Genomic DNA, 14,753 nt, shown 5'->3' with positions numbered 1-14,753 from the left:
AAAAACGAAAAGATTATTTTACATTCCATCAATCAGAAAACTATCAAGATTTAAATTACTGTGAGATTTAAGAAAACAGAATTAGAATTTCCACAATGAAAAGTATAACCTCTGTTTCATTTATTCAATGTGTTTGTCATTCTGTCAACAAATATTTAACTATGCAACATATAACAGCAGCCCAAACCCAAAGATTCTTGTCCTCCTGGAGATTATATTTTAGTGGAAGGAGATAGACAATAAAAAAGTACACAATAAATAAATAAAATGGTATACCCAAAGTTGATTAAGTGATATGGAAACTTGAGCAAGATAATGAAGAATCATTAATAGGAGTAAGGTTGTAATTTTATGTAGAGTGGCCTGTGCCTCACTGAGAAGTGATATTTGAGCAAAGACTTGATAAGGTGAGATAATTAACGACTCAGAATTTGGGCAAAGAGAATTCTAGACAGAAAATGGATAACATATGTGTCCTAAAGTAAGACTATTCTTGAGTATTCAAGAGGTGGCAGGGAATCCAAAGTGAGGAGAGCCAATTGAGTAAGGATGACAGGAAGTAATAGACTAAAAGAACAATTGAGCTTTTCCTTTGAGATGAGGAGTTGGGCTTTTAATGTGACTAATGTAGGGAGCTATTGTATGAGTTGTGGTAGAGCTGTGACGCTGTCTGCTTTATACTTTACTTAATAAGATCATTTTGGCTGCTATGTAGGTAAAAGTTTCCAGGAAAGCAAGGAACGCAAAAGTGAAGTCAGTTGGCTAGAATGCAGGCAAGACCCAATGGTGACTTGGCCTTGGTGATGGTCAGATTCTGCGTATTTCTGTATACAGAGTCAACGCTTGTCTAAGGCAATGGTTCTCAAAATGTGATTACCATGCCAGCAACATCAGCATCACCTGGGAACTTGTTTGAAATGCAAATTCTTCAACATCACCCCAGATCTACTGAATCAGGAACTGTGGAAGGTAGAGAGTAAGGCTCTAGCCTTCTTGTATTTAAAAAATGCTCCAGGTGATTTTAATACATGCTTAAGCATGAGCACCATTGATCTGAAAAGGGTAGAGTTGACATTGACTGGATGGGGAAGGCTGCAGGGGGATCAGATTTGGTGGGGCTCTGGGAAGAGTATACGATGTCTTAGTCATCCAGATGGCAAGTAAGTTGTTGTATGTATGAGTCTGGAATTCAGGAGAAGAGGTCTGAGTTGGAGGTTGAAACTGAAATATGGTTATGCTTTTAAGAACAAAATATCACAAAAGATTGGGTTGTATCAGTGGATAATTACTATTTAGGGGCTCCATCTTAACTTTCAATACAGAAACAGAAACCTAGGTAATAAAGAAAATATATAAGAGGCAACACAGCATCTACTTCAGTATGCTAAGCTATTGAGAGCTTTACCAGGGATGTGTTCCAGAGCTTCTATCCATTTATTGTAGTGGAACCTTTTGTGGTTATCTTTTCCTGTTTTGCCATCAGTAAATTGAGGATTCCTAATATTTTAAGGGTGAAATTTGGGCTGGTGGAGTGCCTCAAGTGGTAGAGTATCCGTTTAGCAAACATAAGGCCCTGAGTTCAAACCCCAGTACCAAAAAAAAAAAAAACAACGAAGGAGGTGAAATTTGGAACTGATAAGATCATCAAATAGCTGAAAAAGTTTCATAATTTTTTTTTATCACTAGAGAAGTGCTCCAGCATTGTTTAAAAATGAAAGAGTATATACCTTACTAAAAAATTCTAATTTTGTTTTCTTTCATCATACCTTTTGTGGAAGGTGAGTGATAGGACAGTATGAAGAGGTAGTATTAGATGTAGAAGAACAGTTCTAACAGAAGGAAATGAAGTGAGAAGGATAGTTGTGTTTTTTTTTTTTCAGTGACCACAGTGCGTATGGTTACCTGAATATAATTTCCAGTGTTTTCTTACTGCTATCAGGTATGACTATTGACTCTACAAATAAAAGCATAGGATCAGAATATGACATTTATATCATAACACTCATATAACAAATTAAAAGAAACAGCAAAGTTAATAGATTAGGCCAACCACTAAATATTTAAGGGCAGAGGTACAGTCTTCAGGCAAAAAGAAATGGCTTCTTTAAAAAGAATGAAAATAAAGAAAGTAATGCTTCTCTTGACCCTGAATCTACATTCTGTATATTTTTTCAAAGCCATTTTTAAAGGCCTTTCATATGCTGCCACCTTAGCTGCTGAGATATAATCTTTTACATGTCACCCAGTGAGTAAACTGAAAAACCTGGCCTCTTTTGTCCCACAGTGTAATCTGATCCACCCATCATCATCAGGGGACATCTGGGATCCATCTTATCTTTCCCACTGGCTAGTTGATTAACCAGAAAATGTTTTGAATTGGATTTATATAAGGCAGAACTCCACAGGACTGTATGAATTATAATGGGAGCAAATAAAAGGTCAGATTTTATTTTTGTGTTTTTAGAGAAGGAAGTTCTGACACAGTCAGGATTAAGTGCTTAAAAATTGGAGAAAAAGCTGTTATATTGAATGGCTAAATACAGTAATTCATGGGATCATCTTTACAAAGAAAATAAATTTTCACAGAGCAAGGAAGTCCTAGCCCAGTAACCTGACCCTAAACTGCCAATCAACAGGTATGTTAGAGTTTAGGAGCTTAGAGGAAGTTTTTTCTTTCCCTTGCTCCATTTCTACTTGCTGATGTTTTGAGAAGTGTAAGAGAGGCTAGAATTTGGGGATCTTTAGTCCAATTCATCACTCCTACCTCACATGTTTTACATGGTCCTTGGCGAGGGATATGATATGCTTAATCCAAACAGTCACTAGACTTTTCAATACTTTTGTCTTCATCATTACTTCCTGTTCCATGAAAACAAAGTAAATCATAATTTGTTTCCTTTTTCATGTTAAATGTCTCAACTGAAAGCTTATTATTCCGACATTAATGTTTCATGAGAGCTAAAATCCCCTGTTGCATATCTTCAGTACATTCTGCCTTCTGTACACCCTGAGGAAAACCACTCTCCTGCTCAGAACTCTGATGTGCACTGCAAAGCATCTCAGAAGCTTTCAAAAGATGATGCCCAGGAAAAGATGTAAAATGTATTTCCAAGCACTTAGGGCATCAGATTCTAAATGTTACTATCGGGAGGGTCAGGAAGATGCCAGTTTAATAATGGACCAAATTATAATTCACACCTAAAACTTTATGAATGGTAAATCTCTATACAAGTAAGAGTTATCCTATTGTTGTGGTTATTACTATTATTTATTAGTGCGCTATGGGACAGAGGCTACAATGACTTTTCCTTAAGTTTCTACTCCCAAAACTGGATGATTACAGACTCACAGGGGTTCTATGAATGTCTTGAACTATGCTTGAGAAGTTTTGGGTTCAAACCAAGAATCTTTTGCCAAATCCTTCTTCCCTTAATTTTTAAGCATATGTATTTCAAGGGAAATTTGATTCATATGTTTCTGATTCATTTACACTTAAATCATCAAAATGTTATTTTGTAAGTGCTATGTGATGTCCAAGAAGCTTTCTGAACCTGTTTTATAAGTCCGTTTAAGTCCTTTTCTTAAAACAGGAAGTTGCATTTTGCCAACTATAAATAAACTCAAACATTAAGAAGGTACAAGTTGAGTATCCAACTCTGAACTTCAGGTTTCAAGTGCATTCTTAATTTAGCAAATATATGTTCCCACCCCTACAAAAATATGTGTAGGAAGAAAGACAGTAGTGATAAAAGTGAGTAAAGGTATTCAAAAACATGATTATTCTCAGAGGTATTTTTCCAGGTTGTATGAAAAATCATACCACCTATAACAGGTATTCTTGAAACCATTATATGCAGGGAGACGGCAAACAGGAACATCCGTCTGCATGTTGGTGCTCTTTAAAGTGTCTCAATATCTTACAGGAAAGAAAACCTAAAGGCTTTAACATTTTAACTTTATTTTTACTAGCTTTACCTTTGTCTGCCTTTGAGTCTTACTTGTTTTAGAAACAATGGGAAGAGTCAACACACTTTGTCCAACAGAAGGGACTCAAGAGACTCTATAGGAGTTTTTGTTTGTTCTAAGATGATATAGCATCATCAATTAAGAAATGTAATTGGCCCTGTTTGCTTGGAATTGGAAAAATGCAGAAAATTATCCCTAGTTTATGCTGACATCTCTTAATTATATCTTACCCTTCTTACTTTAAGGCAAAGGTGATTCAGCCTGACCCTGGAATTCCCTTCTAGCTGGTTCACTTGTGTTTATAAAAAAAAGTAGCAGAGGTAATTACAAGAGGGATTCAGGACTATTTCAAACCACATCCTCAGTATTCTACTTTATTGAGTCCACTTTAGAATTTCTTCTGTACCACAGAGAACTCAAGTAACTGCTTGATTGAATAACAGATCTTATGCAAAAGAACATACTTGATTTAAACATTATTAATTATCAGTTCAACCTTGGATTCTCCCAATGCAATGACACCAGAAAACTTCTTGTTTAGTCAGTTTGCAGAGTAGCTTGAGAGAGATTCTGTATTATCTCAAATGGGGGGCTTAGGGAAACAGATTGCATAGTTTGGGTGTTGTGGCCAACTCTAGGGTTGTTTTAGGGCAGTAGTTAGTAAGTGAGATCTTAGCAGATTTTCATTGAATTTCTAAACTAGGACAAGTTGATATGAATTCGCATAAGGAGTTCATATCAAATCAGCTTGTCTGTGCTTTTATCTTGGAACATGTGGTCCAAACCATGCTGCTGTTAATACACTGAAATTTAGTTTGTGTTCCTACCATGATTTGATACAATTTACCTGGTTTGTGATTTCATAGCATAGTATTTTAGGTTACAGTTTTTGTTTGATTTCTCAGAATAAATAATTATCCTATATAGCATGCATATGTACCATTTATTTATTTGTTTATGGATCTTTAAACTTTTTAAAATTATATCCTATCATTTTAGAAGCTAATAGGAGCAGGGTTTGCTAGTACCTGACTGCAGTCCCAGCACTCAGGAGATTGAAGCAGGAAGATCATGAGTTTATGACCAGGATGGGCCATAACAAGTTCAAAAACACCTGGGCTGTATAGTGAGGCCCTGTCTCAAAATAAATAAGTAAATAAATGAAATTAATATGTAATGAATTTTAATCATGCTTTTTCCAGGCAATATTCAAAAATCTCTCAAGCCTTGTTAGGTACACATGCATCTACAATACGTGATATAAATTGTCCTTTTACTTTATTACTGTGTTTTATTGTGAGTAAACATATAATGCTAACCATAAAATATCTTTGAAACTTTGTAATGCATTTTGAGCCAGTCCATGATCATTCCAAATAAGTATTTAGTTATTTATATCCTACTGTGCCTAGAAAGAATTTGTGCTCTGCCAAATATCGGGGACTTGTATGCTACTTATTAGTATTAGTAAAGTTTTAGAAGAGTCAAGAATTTCCATTTTATATAATGGAGAGCAACACTGTTCTCTGAATGCTTACACAAATGTAAAGAGATTTTCAGAGAAAGAAACCTTGTGTAAGAGAACTCTCAAAATGATAATATAACCAAGAATGCTCAAGGTCACATGTAAATCCTTTGACAGAAAGTTATAATAAAACCTTTCCATGGCTGAGTATTCTAAAATCCTTATAGTAAATCTTATTCTGAAGGCATACAGAAGAAAATGTACCTGTCTAAAAGCCTTTCCAGGAAAAGCAATATTTGCCTTTTGAAGGATAAGTCTTATTTATTTTCAAAGAGTTTTATGCTTCATTAGGTAATAGCTATTGGTAGTCATAGTTTTACATTTTAAGTTGCCTTTTACGAAAAATACATTTAGAGGACTCTTACTTTCTTTTTTTTTTTTTCATTTTTCTTTTATTATTCACATGTACATACAAGGCTTGGTTCATTTCTCCCCCCTGACCCCACCCCCTCCCTTACCACCCACTCCGCCCCCTCCCTCTGCCCTCCCCCAATACCCAGCAGAAACTATTTTGCCCTTATTTCTAATTTTGTTGTAAGGAGAGTATAAGCAATAATAGGAAGGGACAAGGATTTTTGCTGGTTGAGATAAGGATAGCTATACAGGGCATTGACTCACATTGATTTCCTGTGCGTGGGTGTTACCTTCTAGGTTAATTCTTTTTGATCTAACCTTTCCTCTAGTACCTGTTCTCCTTTTCCTATTGGCCTCAGTTACTTTTAGGTATCTGCTTTAGTTTCTCTGAGTTAAGGGCAACAAATGCTAGCTAGTTTTTTAGGTGTCTTACCTATCCTCACCCCTCCCTTGTGTGCTCTCGCTTTTATCATGTGCTCATAGTCCAATCCCCTTGTTGTGTTTGCCTTTGATCTAATGTCCACATATGAGGGAGAACATACGATTTTTGGTCTTTTGGGCCAGGCTAACCTCACTCACAATGATGTTCTCCAATTCCATCCATTTACCAGCGAATGATAACATTTCGTTCTTCTTCATGGCTGAATAAAATTCCATTGTGTATAGATACCACATTTTCTTAATCCATTCATCAGTGGTGGGGCATCTTGGCTGTTTCCATAACTTGGCTATTGTGAATAGTGCTGCAATAAACATGGGTGTGCAGGTGCCTCTGGAGTAACCTGTGTCACAGTATTTTGGGTATATCCCCAAGAGTGGTATTGCTGGATCAAATGGTAGATCGATGTCTAGCTTTTTAAGTAGCCTCCAAATTTTTTTCCAGAGTGGTTGTACCAGTCTACATTCCCACCAACAGTGTAAGAGGGTTCCTTTTTCCCCGCATCCTTGCCAACACCTGTTGTTGGTGGTGTCGCTGATGATGGCTATTCTAACAGGGGTGAGGTGGAATCTTAGCGTGGTTTTAATTTGCATTTCCTTTATTGCTAGAGATGGTGAGCATTTTTTCATATGTTTTCTGGCCATTTGAATTTCTTCTTTTGAGAAAGTTCTGTTTAGTTCACATGCCCATTTCTTTATTGGTTCATTACTTTTGGGAGAATTTAGTTTTTTAAGTTCCCTATATATTCTGGTTATCAGTTCTTTGTCTGATGTATAGTTGGCAAATATTTTCTCCCACTCTGTGGGTGTTCTCTTCAGTTTAGAGACCATTTCTTTTCATGAACAGAAGCTTTTTAGTTTTATGACGTCCCATTTATCTATGCTATCTCTTAGTTGCTGTGCTGCTGGGGTTTTGTTGAGAAAGTTCTTACCTATACCTGCTAATTCCAGAGTATTTCCTACTCTTTCCTGTATCAACTTTAGAGTTTGTGGTCTGATATTAAGATCCTCGATCCATTTTGAGTTAATGTTGGTATAGGGTGATATACATGGATCTAGTTTCAGTTTTTTGCAGACTGCTAAACAGTTTTCCCAGCAGTTTTTGTTGAAGAGGCTGCTTTTTCTCCATCATAAATTTTTAGCTCCTTTGTCAATGACAAGTTGGTTATAGTTTTGTGGCTTCATATCTGGATCTTCTATTCTGTTCCACTGGTCTTCATGTCTGTTTTTGTGCCAGTACCATGCTGTTTTTATTGTTATTGCTTTGTAATATAGTTTGAAGTCAGGTATTGTGATACCTCCAGCATTGTTCTTTTGACTGAGTATTGCCTTGGCTATTCGTGGCTTCCTGTGTTTCCATATAAATTTCACAGTAGATTTTTCCATCTCTTTAATGAATGTCATTGGAATTTTGATGGGAATTGCATTAAACATGTAGATTACTTTTGGGAGTATCGACATTTTTACTATGTTGATTCTACCAATCCATGAGCATGGGAGATCTCTCCACTTTCTATAGTCTTCCTCAATCTCTTTCTTCAGAAGTGTATAGTTTTCCTTATAGAGGTGTTTCACATCTTTTGTTAGGTTTACACCTAGGTATTTGATTTTTTTGAGGCTATTGTAAATGGAATTGTTTTCATACATTCTTTTTCAGTTTGCTCATTGTTAGTGTATAGAAATGCTAATGATTTTTCTATGTTGATTTTATATCCTGCTACCTTACTATAGCTATTGATGATGTCTAGAAGCTTCTGAGTAGAGTTTCTTGGGTCTTTAAGGTATAGGATCATGTTGTGTGCAAATAGGGATATTTTGACAGTTTCTTTACCTATTTATATTCCTTTTATTCCTTCTTCTTGCCTAATTGCTCTGGCTATGAATTCCAGTACTATGTTTAATAGAAGTGGAGATAGTGGGCATCCTTGTCTGGTTCCTGATTTTAGAGGGAATGGTTTCAGTTTTTCTCCGTTAAGTATAATGCTGGCTGTAGGTTTGTCATATATAGCTTTTATAATGTTGAGATACTTTCCTTCTATTCCTAGTTTTCTTAGAGCTTTTATCATGAAATGATGTTGGATCTTATCAAAGGTTTTTTCTGCATCTATTGAGATGATCAAGTGTTTTTTGTCTTTGCTTCTGTTAATGTGGTTTATTACGTTTATTGATTTTCGTATGTTGAACCACCCCTGCATCCCTGGGATGAAGCCTACTTAGGCGTGGTGAATAATCTTTTTGATGTGTTGCTGAATTTGATTTGCCATTATTTTGTTGAGGATTTTTGCATCAATGTTCATTAAGGAGATTGGCCTATAGTTCTCCTTTTTGGAGGTGTCTTTGCCTGGTTTTGGGATAAGTGTAATACTGGCTTCATAAAATGTGTTTGGCAGTTTTCCTTCCCTTTCTATTTCGTGGAACAGTTTAAGGAGGGTTGGTATCAGTTCTTCTTTAAAGGTCTGATAGAATTCAGCAGAGAATCCATCAGGTCCTGGACTTTTCTTTTTGGGGAGATTCTTGATTGCTGCTTCAATTTCATTTTGTGTTATAGGTCTCTTCAGGTGATTAATTTCCTCTTTGTTCAGTTTTGGATGATCATATGTATCTAGAAATCTGTCCATTTCTTTAAGATTTTCAAATTTATTTGAATATAGGTTCTCAAAGTAGTCTCTGATGATTTCCTGGACTTCCATGGTGTTTGTTGTTATCTCCCCTTTTGCATTCCTGATTCTACTAATTTGGGTTTTTTTCTCTCCTCATTTTAGTCAGGTTTGCCAGGGGTCTATCGATCTTGTTTATTTTTTCAAAGAACCAACTTTTTGTTTCATTAATTCTTTGTATGGTTTTTTTGGTTTCTATTTCGTTGATTTCAGATCTTATTTTTATTTCTCTCCTTCTATTTGTTTTGGGATTTGCTTGTTCTTGTTTTTCTAGGAGTTTGAGATGTATCATTAGGTCATTGATTTGGGATCTTTCAGTCTTTTTAATATATGCACTCATGGCTATAAACTTTCCTCTCAGGAGTACCTTAGCTGTGTCCCATAGGTTCCGGTAGGTTGTGTTTTCATTTTCATTGACTTCCAGGAACTTTTTAATTTCCTCTTTTATTTCATCGATGATCCATTCTTCATTAAGTAATGAGTTATAAACAGCTGGAAAGCTGTTTGCATGTTTTTTGTCTTTACTTTTGTTGTTGAGTTCTAGTTTTACTGCATTGTGATCAGATAGTATGCACGGTATTATTTCTATTTTCTTATATTTGCTGAGGCTTCCTTTGTGCCCTAGGATATGATCTATTTTGGAGAAGGTTCCATGGGCTGCTGAGAAGAATGTATATTGTGTAGAGGTTGGATGAAATGTTCTGTAGACATCTACTAGGTCCATTTGATCTATTGCATATTTTAGATCTTGGATTTCTTTATTGAGTTTTTGTTTGGATGACCTATCTATTGATGATAATGGGGTGTTAAAGTCTCCCACAACCACTGTGTTGGCGTTTATATATGCTTTTAGGTCTTTCAGGGTATGTTTGATGAAATTGGGTGTGTTGACATTGGGTGCATACAGGTTGATGATTATTATTTCCTTTTGGTCTATTTCCCCTTTTATTAGTATGGAATGTCCTTCTTTATCTCATTTGATCAATGTAGGTTTGAAGTCTACTTTGTCAGAGATAAGTATTGCTACTCCTGCCTGTTTTCGGGGGCCATTGGCTTGGTAAATCTTCTTCCAGCTTTTCATCCTAAGCATATGCTTATTTCTGTTGGTGAGATGAGACTTCTGTAAGCAACAAATTGTTGGATCTTCTTTTTTAATCCATTTTGTCAAACAGTGTCTTGTGATGGGTGAATTAAGTCCATTAACATTAAGCGTTAGTACTGATAGGTATGTGGTGATTCCTGTCATTTAGTTGTCTTAGTTGTTTGAAGGTTTGATTGTGTGTACCTAAGTTGAGGTTACTCTCTACTGTCTTGCTTTTTCTTTTCCTGTGGTTTGGTGCTGCCTGGCTTTTCATGGTTAAGTTGAGTGTCACTTTTTATGTACAGAATCCCTTGAAGAATCTTTTGTAGTGGTGGCTTTGTGGTCACAAATTGTTTTCGTTTCTGCTTATCATGGAAGACTTTTATTGCTCCATCTATTTTGAATGATAGCTTTGCTGGGTAGAGTATCCTGGGGTTGAAGTTATTTTCATTCAGTGCCCGGAAGATCTCACCCCACGCTCTTCTTGCTTTTAATGTTTCTGTTGAGAAGTCTGCTGTGATTTTGATGGGTTTACCTTTGTATGTTACTTGTTTTTTCTCTCTTACAGCCTTCAATATTCTTTCCTTAGTTTCTGAACTTGTTGTTTTAATGATGATATGTCGTGGGGTAGTTCTATTTTGATCTGGTCTGTTTGGTGTCCTGGAGGCCTCTTGCATCTGTATGGGAATATCTTTCTCTAGTTTTGGGAAATTTTCCGTTATTATTTTGTTAAATATATTACTCATTCCCTTCGCTTGCACCTCTTCTCCTTCTTTGATGCCCATGATTCTCAAGTTTGGTCTTTTGATGGAGTTGGTGAGTTCTTACATTTTCTTTTCACAGGTCTTGAGTTGTTTAATTAATAGTTCTTCGGTTTTTCCTTTAATTACCATTTCATCTTCAAGTTCTGAGATTCTGTCTTCTGTTTGTTCTATTCTGCTGGATTGGCCTTCCGTTTTGTTTTGCAGTTCTGTTTTGTTCTTTTTTCTGAGGTTTTCCATATCCTGGCTGTTTTCCTCTTTAATGTTGTCTATTTTTGTCCTGAGTTCATTTATCCATTTATTCATTGTGTTCTCTGTTTCACTTTGGTGTTTATACAGTGCTTCTATGGTTTCCTTTATTTCTTCTTTTGCTTTTTGTAATTCTCTATTTTTGTTGTCTTGGAATTTCTTGAGTGTCTCCTGTACATTTTGGTTGACCCTATCCAGTATCATCTCTATAAAATTCTCATTGAGTACTTGTAGGATGTCTTTTTTTTAATTATTCTTGTGGGTTTCATTGGGTCCTTTGGCATAGTTTATCTTCATTTTGTTGGAGTCGGATCTGAGTTTCTGTTCTCTTTATTCCCCTCTGGTTCCTGTACTAATTTTTTGCTGTGTAGAAACTGGTTTCCCTGTTTTTTCTGTCTTCCCGTCATTGTCTTTGGTGTTGTTACTGTCCCTGTACTGTGTGCAATTAAGTATTTTCTAGCTTGTAATAATAACAATGGTAATATTTAGAATGGAAGGGTGAGCTGAGATGGAAAGCAAGAAGTTAAAGAAAAGGGGAAAACAAATATACAGACAAGATGGAGAAAACAGAAGAAGGTATCAGACAAGAAAGTTTCAAAGGTATAAACAGGGAAGGTTAGTGTACTAATCTACAGTAAGCTGAATAGACATTAGAGAGACATAGAGAGGATTGAAAATCAAAGATAAAAAAATAAAAAATAAGTAAAAGAAATATCTATATATAAAAATGAATTAAAATAAAATGGAAAATAGAAAATTAAAAAAAAAAAAACCAAAAAACTTCCAAGTTTATATGCAATGCAGTTTCAGTCTTAATAATTTGGGTGTCCGTCTCAGACTCCAGTCCTGGAGATGGTGCCTCAGATGTTGTTGTAGTTGTCTCATCAAAGGGGATGCATAAAGTAGAACAAAACTACACACACACACACACACACACACACACACACACACAGAAAAAAAAAAGCCCCACCAAGTGTCCCAAGTTCAAATGCAATATAGTTTCAGTAAGTTTTTCGGCTTGCAGGAGTAATTCGGTTGTTCTCTCATCAAAGGTAGGGAGAAAAAGAAAAAAAAAAGCGTCTGGAGTCCGTTCTGAGAGTGGTGTCTGCAACTGTGGCTCGCCTGCCTGCTGCTCTCAGCCTGCTGTAGCTGGCGGCATTATTTATACAGATCTCTGGGGTGAACTTAGCACTCACCTGGTCCCACAGGCTTTGTTTGTTCAGAGTTCTCCTGTGCGGGGGCCTCTGCTATAAGTTTTCCCCTTTCCAAGCACTGGGAAAGGTGACACTGCCCCGCGTTGTCAGGCCTGTGTGTTTATTTACAGTTCACGTGGGAAGTGGGTCTTCCCTCCTCTCCTGTGGAGTTTTTCTCCCTCCACCACTCTCACAAGCTTCCCTGCTCCTGGTTGCTGGGTGCGCGCCCTGCTCCCACCAGAGGCTCTCCGGCCTGCCCGGCTTGTTTATTTACAGTCCCGGGAAGGATTCCCTTCCCCCAATCTTCAGTGCTCAGGGCGCCCCACCCTCTTTCCAGCGTGTCTTAATTGTTCGTATTGCTTATTACTCAGATTCTCTTTTTTCCCGGGTGGAGGTCAGTCTGTCCAGGAGGCTATGCTGCTCTGGCCCAGGCTTGTCTGTGGGGGTACCGCAGTACCGTGAAGCTCACCTGGTCTGCGTCTTCCCAATCCGTCTGGGTGCTGGCGACTGGCAGCCCCGGGGGCCCTCCTCGTTTCCCCGTTTAACGTGAGGTGGAGATTCTCTGCACCGGCTGGAGGTGTAGAGGGGTCAAAGTTATGCCTTTTCTCAGTGATTATGCCTGCAAAGTGTGTCTCCAGCATCTCTCCAAGATTTCACTATAGGAGGCTCGCTTTCTGCTTCTTACCTCTATCTGCCATCTTGGAATCCCTGAGAATTTAGTTTTTTAAGTTCCCTATATATTCTGGTTATCAGTCCTTTGTCTGATGTATAGTTGGCAAATATTTTCTCCCACTCTGTGGGTGTTCTCTTCAGTTTAGAGACCATTTCTTTTCATGAACAGAAGCTTTTTAGCTTTATGAGGTCCCATTTATCTATGCTATCTCTTAGTTGCTGTGCTGCTGGGGTTTCATTGAGAAAGTTCTTACCTATACCTACTAACTCCAGAGTATTTCCTACTCTTTCCTGTATCAACTTTAGAGGATTCTTACTTTCTTTTGGTCTCTGCTGATATGATTTAAAATTCAAATTCAGAAGCTCTCCTAATTCTCCAGTTATTTTTGTCAGTAGCTTTTTTGAACAGTCATAATAATCATGACCATGTCTTAAGTTCTTACTTGAGCCAGTAAATGGCTGGCATAAACTCATGAACTCACAACAACAAGCTGAGAACTATTATTGCCTCTGCTATGAGCACGGTGAATGGGGGGGGGGGACAAGCTTAGGGAGACTCAGTGCACTGCTGCCACTCACCCATCTGAGGAGGAAGTCCCTGCCCTTCCCCTGTGCTGCACTGCCTGAACCTAAAACAATTCATGTATAAATGATGATCTCTTTTTTGTTTCTCTTGATCAATTATAGATACTATGCAACCTGAGTTCTAGAAAAAAAAATCACAAGCATCCCCACAAAATTTTTGAATGAAATTATAACTTTTTGCTGTTAGTTATTTAAATAAAGAATTGTTATAGCTCTAGCTATTGGCAAAACGTATGTATAATCCCAGCACATACATAGACAGAGGCAGAAAGATTTTGAGTTCAAGGCCAACCTGGGCTACATAGTGAGAACCTGCCTTAAAAATATATACATACAAAAAAAGAATTGTCATAGCTCTTGATGTCACAACTGAAAGGGACACAACATTTTCAACTAATCCAAGGTTCAGGCTGGTGGAGTGGCTCAAGTGGTAGAGTACCTGCCTAGCAAGTGTGAAGACCTGAGTTCAAACCCTAGTACCACCAAAAAAAAAAAAAAAAAAAAAAGAAACTAATCCCAGGTTCTATTAAGTTACAAGGAAATGATATCATAGTTTGGGGACCAATGACATTCTTTCAGAAAATATTTCAAGGTGTTTACTTTCCCAACAAATGTCAATCTGAAGATTTATCTCAAGCTGCTTACTTTCTCATTTAACTTCAATCAGAAAATATGTATCAAAGCCAATTATGTTCTCAGATTTCTATATTTTAAGGATGAATGATCATATAACTGCTCAAATCATATAGTAGAGTCAATCTATAGTGATCAGAACATTTGCTTTGTTCTCTATGACCTTCCAAGACCACATAGCTGCTCCAGTTTCCTATTTGGAGCTGTTCTCTTAATGTATGTTTGTCCCTTCTCCCTTTTCTCCAGGACTGCCCACCAGAAGCAGGTGATTTCCGAGCTCAGCAGTGCTCTGCTCACAACGACGTCAAGCACCATGGCCAGTTTTATGAGTGGCTTCCTGTGTCTAATGACCCTGACAACCCATGTTCACTCAAATGCCAAGCCAAAGGAACGAGCCTGGTTGTGGAACTAGCACCTAAGGTTTTAGATGGTACTCGTTGCTATACAGAATCTCTGGATATGTGCATCAGTGGTTTATGTCAAGTAAGTGCTGAATTCTTTTCATTCAATTTGTCCAAAGGGTCTAGGACCTTTCTGTAAGCAGATTTTGCAGAGTCCCACTATCTGAATCATTCAGTGTTACCCTTTCTAGAGTTTATAAATGGTAACAGATTTGAAAATGGAGGTTTAATTTCAGTG

General features: G+C 37.2%; 1 protein-coding gene across 6 annotated transcripts in view; it reads left to right on the top strand.

Annotated features, from left to right (window-relative positions):
• The window catches only part of Adamtsl1 (ADAMTS like 1), a 946,298-nt gene that overhangs the window by 641,962 nt on the left and 289,583 nt on the right, over window positions 1–14,753 (top strand). For 5 of the 6 annotated variants that reach the window (XM_074051743.1, XM_074051742.1, XM_074051741.1 and 2 more), the window contains one exon: window positions 14,361–14,597. In XM_074051743.1, coding sequence (XP_073907844.1) covers window positions 14,361–14,597 — 237 coding nt within the window. Of the gene's footprint in view, window positions 1–14,360; window positions 14,598–14,753 lie in introns of those variants that run through there. The other variant, XM_074051745.1, reaches the window with a different exon arrangement.

This window comes from Castor canadensis, chromosome 13 (assembly GCF_047511655.1).
Source record: "Castor canadensis chromosome 13, mCasCan1.hap1v2, whole genome shotgun sequence".
NCBI classification, from domain to species: Eukaryota; Metazoa; Chordata; class Mammalia; order Rodentia; family Castoridae; genus Castor; species Castor canadensis.
Note: the sequence above shows the minus strand (reverse complement) of the source record. Positions and strands in the feature narration are given on the sequence as shown.